The sequence below is a fragment of the Fopius arisanus genome, unplaced genomic scaffold (genome assembly GCF_000806365.1).
Source record: "Fopius arisanus strain USDA-PBARC FA_bdor unplaced genomic scaffold, ASM80636v1 scaffold00231, whole genome shotgun sequence".
In the NCBI taxonomy this organism is placed as follows: domain Eukaryota; kingdom Metazoa; phylum Arthropoda; class Insecta; order Hymenoptera; family Braconidae; genus Fopius; species Fopius arisanus.
In genome coordinates, this window is record NW_011887970.1 from 85,429 (window position 1) to 93,412 (window position 7,984).

At 42.5% G+C, this 7,984-nt stretch overlaps 1 protein-coding gene across 1 annotated transcript; it reads left to right on the top strand.

Annotated features, from left to right (window-relative positions):
• The first annotated feature begins 674 nt into the window (after positions 1-674).
• LOC105272668 (uncharacterized) lies at positions 675-6,928 on the top strand. Its single transcript, XM_011314872.1, has 4 exons — positions 675-1,155; positions 1,943-2,550; positions 3,198-3,678; positions 6,717-6,928. The coding sequence occupies exons 1-4, from the start codon at positions 675-677 to the stop codon at positions 6,926-6,928; spliced, it is 1,782 nt and encodes a 593-aa protein (XP_011313174.1).
• Positions 6,929-7,984: the final 1,056 nt, after the last annotated feature.

The following is a 7,984-nucleotide window of genomic DNA, read 5'->3' on the forward strand; positions in this document are numbered from 1 at the left end:
TAGCACTTGAGGATGAAAGAGATGAACCCAACTTGGGGTTCTGCGGGTTAGTATTAACTCAGGAGGATGTTGTTCAAGGCAGAGCCAGAGCGGTGAGACAGGCCCTCCCTGATCAAGAATTGCAGTCTTTCGGAAGAAAAAAAGTGTTTGAATTAATAATAGCCTTCCCTGATGTTTTTCACCTTCCCGGGGATAAGCTAGGTAAATCCAGGAACTTCAAATGCAAGATCAGGACAGTAGACGATAAAGGAATCCATCGGAAGCAATACCAGTTCCCTCGGCAGTATAAAGAAGAGGTCAGCAGGCAATCCCAGGCTCTCGAAGATCAAGGAATCATCAAACAATCGGTATCACCTTATAATTCACCTTTGTGGATTGTGCCTAAGAAAGCGGATTCACAAGGCAGGAAGCGGTGGAGAATAGTCATCGATTTTCGAGCATTAAATCAAGAGACAGTCGGCGATTCCTACCCCCTTCCAGATATCACGGAGATCATATCTCAGCTTGGAGGAGCCAGATACTTCAGCGTATCTGACCTTGCAAGTGGTTTCCATCAGGTTGAGATGGATGAGCGGGATAGGGAGACAACAGCTTTCTCGGGTTCGAATGGGCACTTTGAATAAGTGCGGATGCCTTTTGGACTTCAAAATTCTCCTCGTCTTTTCCAACGCATGATGAATCAGGCCCTCACGGGTTTGAAGGGAACGGAACTTTATGTGTATCTAGATGACATAGTGGTTTATTCTAGCACCGTAGAGGAGCATTGCCAAAGATTACAACATCTCTTTGACAGCCTTAAGGAGAATGGGTTGACCCTTCAGCCAGATAAATGTCGCTTCTTCATGAAGGAAGTGGCATATCTGGGTCACATAATAAATGAAGACGGTATTCATCCTGATCCGTCCAAAGTCAAGGCACTGGTAAACATGCCTACACCGCTCAATCAACTAGGAGTGAGGAAATTCTCCGGTTTCAGTAATTATTATCGAAGGTTCGTTGAGAATTATACAGAGAAAGCTGAGCCACTGACCCTACTCCTTAGGAAGAACACTGGATTTGAATGGGAAAAGGAGCAGGATGAGGCTTCCAACCTCCTCAAGATTGCGATCACAGAGGACTCACTACTTTCTCATCCGGATATGAGAGCTTTTCGCTGTACATGTTTCTAGCTCCGAAAGAGGTCTCGGTGTTATTCTCAGCCAGAAAGATAATGAAGGAGATGGTCACCCTGTACTTTTTGCATCAATGACTCTTCGGGGAGCTGAGAGCAGGTATACCTCAACAGAACGAGACTGCCTGGCTGTGATTTATGCGTTAAGCCAGTTCAAACCATATATTTTTGGAGTTCCTTTCACCGTGATCACGAATTCACCAGCTCTAAATTGGCTAAGGGATTCCAGTAATCCTACAACAAGGCAAGTGAAGTGTAAACATTTCTGAATGACTTCGAATTCGAGGTGGAAATCAAGAGGCAGAAGCGGGCTCAGTTGGCTGATGCCTTTGCAGAAAATCCACTACAAAATGAAGTTAACAGTCCCGCCCTCATTGCATGTCTCCCAGCCGGGGCAGTACTTAAGCCCATTCTGAAATCAGGAAGAAAGACCACCGATCCCAGCCTCACAGTTCGTTTTAATAGTGACCCCAAAACATCAAGAATTTTTGGAACCTCAATCGCACACAGAATACAGGAGCGAAGGGAAACGGAGATCAGCAGCGGGCAGCGGGTACCAGTTTCTTGCCGGCTCAAACGTAGCTATCAAACTAGTGAAAAAAATAAAATGCAGCAAGGTGTTCGACGGAGCTCTCTACATCAGGAGCCTCAAGCCATCGGCATGCAGGAGACACCAAAGAAACTGGAGGCGTGGGACAAACCTTCACCTTCAACATCAGATGCAGAAAGCATTACCATGACCCCAACAAAACCGTTAGAAACTTACTGTAGATAACCTGGATGATCTAGAGGTCACCTTAGAAGGAGAACCTTTAGAGGATGATGATGTTTTCAATTCCCCTCAACCTCAAAATGGTTTGGCTGATGCTATGATAGAGGCTGAGACCCTTATGGAAGATGAAGAAAAGGAAGAGAATACAACAGGTATTGCTGATGAAAATCTTCAGCGTTTTGACAGATTCATTAGCAAACTTGAAGAAAGAGAAAAGTTGGATGAATCCCGGAATCAGAATACACACGACTGGGATTATTACGATGTGCCACCCATCTTTCAATTGAAGAAGACAGGGTTAGGCAAGGAATTTCGGTGTCAGCTAGATGAGTCAAGTTTACTGTTTGACAAGAAAATGGCAGAGTATGGAGATCAATCAATTCAGTTGACCGACCTGACGGACGAATTACAAGAAACGTCTTTTCCACAAGCCGTGGAGAAAGCCAATATCTCCCCTAACGGGGGTGAAACTAGAATCTCAACGGGGGAGGGAATGTCGGGTATAATCCGGAAAACGGACGAAGGTCTAACGAGAACGGCGAAAGACGGCAACGCATCATTAATCCTAGAAAGTCCCCACCCACCTCGGGAAAACCTACAAACCTCAGTAACTTCGACTCGTGTCCTCTGCAAACTTTCTAGCGGATATCCAACAAGCCCAGAATAGGGCCAAAAAGGATCACCCGAGTCCGGGGCAGATAAGAATATCATTCCTCTAGATGATTTCTATCAGTCCGCTCCCAACATTCTGGAAACGAGAGACGGACTGACCTTTACCAGAGGAAATATTGCGCACTTCCTAGCTGCGGATGGAGAACCAACTAAGCAGAACACCAAACTGCTAAGAGACCTACGACTAATCGACCTAGAAAATATCAGCAAATTAAGGCCAACACCAGGTCAAGTTATCGTCACTAAATGCGGGAAATTCAAAACATTTACCTTGTTCGTCAAACAATGGCATTTCAAGAAGGTGAAAAATGGAGCCTTAAAGAAATGCTTGTCCAATCTAGGAGAGACAATCACCAGATACCAGGTAGATGAATTGAAGATGGTACATAGTGGAGATGAAATTGACCACGACATAAGGATCCGGTACTTCCTAGAGAAGGAATTCAGGCATTTTCCGGTCATTATCACTTTATGCCATGGCACAATAAGCATGCCACCACCAGCTCTAAGACCCGAAATGATAAGAGAATGCCATGAAACTCTTTCGGCTGGACATAAAGGTATAGTCAAAACCTTCAACAGGATCAGGGATGGTTTTTATTGGCCAGGGATGAACCAAGAAGTGGAACGTTTTGTCAAACCTGCCGGTTGGAGAAGATCCGAAGGGTGAAATTCAAGCAACCCATGCTTATCACTGAGACCCCGAGTGAGTGTTTCGACAGAGTAGCAATCAACACGGTGGGTCCTCTTCCAACAACCAGGAATGGGAACAAACATATCCTGACCATCCACGATAGCTTTGCCAAACACTGTATAGCAGTTCCACTCCTAGACATCAAGGCTCATACCATCGCTCAGGCGTTTGCAACACACTATGTCGCTCAATATGGATGTCCTAAAGTCGTGCTGTCAGACAAGGGGACTAGTTTTGTTAGCAAGTTGTTTGCCCAGCTAAGTAGAATTTTGAGATTCCATCATGTCACCACCTCTGGATACAGACCCCAGTCAAATGGGGCTCTAGAGAGGAGTCATCACGTGCTTGTGGAATACCTCAAGGTACACAGTAATGAGGAAAAGGATTGGGATGAATTACTTCCTTTCGCTATCCTATTATAAAAGGGACAAACAGTTCGGCTAACTTCGGGGGTATAACGGCGCTCACTTCACGCGTAACGCCTATTCCTCATTGGTCAGAAAGTTTTAAACGTCAGTTGAATCAGTAAGTTTCAACCGTCGAATGAAAAAAAGTTACAGTACATGATTTATCATTATTATAATTGTAATTGCCATCGCATTATTATACTATTAATTATTGGATCGAATTACTGAATCAAATGAATAAAAATTTGTTTATGATTGTGTTGCGGATCCCGCGGTATTTCTTGACCTTTCTCGTAATCTTGGAATTCCCCAACGGTTTTTGGGAACAGCTGCCAACATGCGGGGGATGACTCATGCCCCTCGTACACAAGAGTGCACCCCCCTGGACCCAGGTTGAAACCTGAAAACGGTACGAGGCGTCTCGACTCCTCCAGTAAGCCGGGTTGTAAATGTCAGCCTAATGAAAATTATGTCGCCAAGTCGGCGCCACGACGGCCCGCGAAACAACGACATGGAGCCCGGCACCAGACGCACTATGGCTGAACGCCCGCTGCGGATTTGACACGCGGAGGGAGCGAACGCTCTGCAACAACCCCCGCCCTTGAAAGGCCCTTAAGGCCGACAGGTGGGTGACAGGAAGCGCAACCCCTCTCCCACAATGGACCCAAAATCAACAGGATTTCGCTGATAGGCCGAAACGTCGTAAAAATCGGGAATACGGAGATCACACCACCCGATCCACGATCGCAGCTGTCAACGGTTTTCCCGATTCTCAGAACAAGACAACGAACTCCCGAATTCCCGGAGACGGACCGCCATGATGAGTGCCTAATCCCGGCATATCGATTGATTCCTCTGAAAAATAACGGTCGCGGGCTTAGGTGGGGGATGATCTCCACCAAGGGTATATTTGATCCCGCCCCAACCCGCAAAGATCACTTCTTAGTCTACTACTATTTCGACTTCGACGACTTCGTCAAGTCTCCTTGATTTACCAAGTTGGTTCATCGCCAGTCTTCACCTGCATCAGCCGAGCTACCCTCGAGGAAGCGGAGTCCTACCTACAAGACGAGACCGTCTTCATCAACAATTACGCCTGAGCTGCGTGAGTCTATTGCAGACTAGTTGAGCCAACCCAGGTCAGAAATTGCCACGCCGGGGCCGCGTAAGCAAGAAGAAATCAAATTGGCACCGAGGACTCCCCTGGACTCATTCATTGCGGGTTTAAAGGGCAACACTTGTACGAAGCGACAAGTACCTGCTGACTGACCCACTGACAAAGTCCAGCCTCAAAAGAGCGTAACAAAACTGCACTAAGCGTTCGCTTTGTTGGTGAACGAGAGCCGAGCGAGCCATAAAGTGATCCGACATCTGAAGTCCACGAGAAGCCGAGCCGCCACCCCTGGTCTGACGGAAAATTGGGGTCTTTCGTTACGCCGCCGAACCTCCGGCTCGGCACCTTCTCCCCTGCCAAGTGAACGACCTGAACACCTAGGCCATCGCAACGAATCTCCGAGTTCGTCGATCTCATCTTCACAGACCGAGAATCGTCTCGTCTTCAAGAAATCACCGAAACCTACCCCTTCAACCTTCGAGGAAACCGCCGAGTCTGCCAGGTCTGACTGAGTGATCGCGCGCACCTTCTACTCCCCCGTTTATCATCAACTGTAAGTCTTGAATCAATTGTAATTCTTCCTTCACCTCGGTCTTACCTACCTCTCCCATCAAATTGAGCGGTTTTATCTTGGATTGTTGTGACGATCCTGTGTTTTTAATACCCCAATAAACATCTCTAAATTAATCAGTAGAAGATTTTCCCTCTCTCTCTGAGTGATTCTTTCACTAATTAGAATTCCTGCGTAACCTAGCGTGGTACACTTCAGTGTTTTATCCCACACAATACGAGTCCACTTTACTTTGGTCTCCGTCTGGACGTAACTGGTCGCGGTCAATTTAGTTTTGGGGGTCGCCTTTTGGGAAATAATCGATCGTCCAGCCGCCCGGAGGCCGCAACAATTGATTCAATGATTATTCCCGTCATTAACATGAAATGTCATTGGTCGGAAATTTTATAGATTTCAAATTCACATACGGCTTACTAACGCTACAGTGCGTCATTCGATAATTAGAACGACTGTTGTCGCTTCGATCTCCTTGATCTCCTTCCGCCATTTGTCACAACGGATAGTGTCGTGTTTCTCAGTGCATCGATTAAAAATCAAGACAAGACAAGATTAAATAATGGCATCCTCACCATATGAATTTTCTTCTAACGAAGAAATTGACGCTTGGGTTGCGAAGGATAGGATGATGTAAGTAATTATTCAATTATTATCGATTTTTTATCATATATTCACGCAAAGAAAAATTGAGGCTAGGAATTCAATTACCACGTTTTTTTCTCCAAGTTCAATTAAGGATAAGTTGTCGAGCTCACTGGTGGCACTTTGTCAGAAATAAGTCCACAGTGACGAAATGCAAAGGACACGATCATTCCCATGGAATTCAACGTTCAGCCATCGAGTGAAATAATTTTTCATGGGCTTTGTGAGATTCCTGATAGCACAATTGCACCGGCAACATATTCTGCAGTAGCCTTCGAGGATGTTTTTGACTCAGAAGGTTATGTTGGTGAGTTTTTTTTATTTTGCGTCTCCTTCATATGCATTCATTTTCTCTCTTCTCCAATTAATATTTCATCAATTTATCTGTTCCAGAGATGCGAGCATATTTGAAGATTCCTCCAGTCCAAATCTCAACCGGAAATTCAAGTTTGGCCAGGGAATGGTAACTGATGGTACACATCGCCTAATCGTATGTGTTACTTCATTTTTGAACAATCCTCGCTTACAAAAGGGTGTTAATATTACTCTACGTCGTTGCATGAGCAAACCTCCAAGTAAATATTTCATTCTTTTATTGAGTTATTATTTTATTTTTTATTTTTTATTTTTAAAACTTCATTAATGATTTCATGGATAAATTCCTTTTTTGTTCCAGGTCAACTATGCTTCAAGGTCAATACTATGGATCATATTGATATCAATGAAGATGTCTTGCCAATGTCAATTGGAGATTTGAACAAAGCAATTCATCCCCTGCAATCTAATAAGGCCAACAAACGATATTCCAGTGGAAGTGTCAGTACTGACGTCAAATGTATGATGCCTACTACAGATGAGAATGATGACAAAGAAAACTTTGGTCATTAATATTTATCTGTTCAAATTCGTGTGCAAACTTTACTGTTCTTTAAAACCAAATTTAGTTCTTTAAAACACTTAAATGAACCGTACTATAGTTGGTTACTGATGACTGATTCGTATAAAAGTATAAATATGAGCCTGAATAATATTTTTTACGGTGTATTACGACTGTGTTGTGCTGTACTCATTGAGTTGATATTATTTTACTAAAAAAAACTATAACCTCCATTATGAAATTATTATAATATCAAGAAAACATAATATTTAAGAGAATGTGATTCATAATATTATTTCTTACTATTTATATTAAGGAAAGAGTTGCACGATTTAACAGTATTGATGTGTAATTGAATGTTTTTTTTTCCACAAAATAATTGTTCTTTTGCAAAAAATTGAATTGGAAGTATAGTTACAAAGAAGAGAGATATTTCTGTCATTATCATTATCTTAACATTATGTTTTATACTTGAAAAAAAAAAAAAACAAAAATGTTCAAAGCAGTGTAACGTGGACATTAAAAAAACATGTTCAAGCAGCTTTAACGTAAATTAAGAAAAAAAATTTCTAAGTTATTGCAGCGTGATTGTTTGGCAACTTAATGAGTACACTTTTTGCGATGAAACTAAGTTTTTGCGACGTAAATAGTGAGAGTAAAAATAAAGCCCAACTATTATAATGTAATCGTTAGGGAACATTGTGAGTATTAATAAGTTTTGCCATGAAAAAATACAAAAGTGTATGTTGTTCACATAGTTATAGATAAGAGAAAAATATTGATAACCAAATGTGTAATAAACTATTAAACATGATTGACCAAATAATACAATTTCAAGGGTATTCAAGTGATTTGCTCAATACAATGTTCAGTAATAATTAGTCCATTCATGACCAACTCACTAATGAGTCAAGAAAGAAAATGAATTTTCATCGATTTTTCAACGAATTTTTATTACATTTAATATAGGGTAAGGTAGGCAAAATGAATATTAGAATGAAATGGTTGAAGTGCATTTCTTTCGATGATTCCATTGGAAAGGTAAGGAAATTTTAAGTGGAGAACAA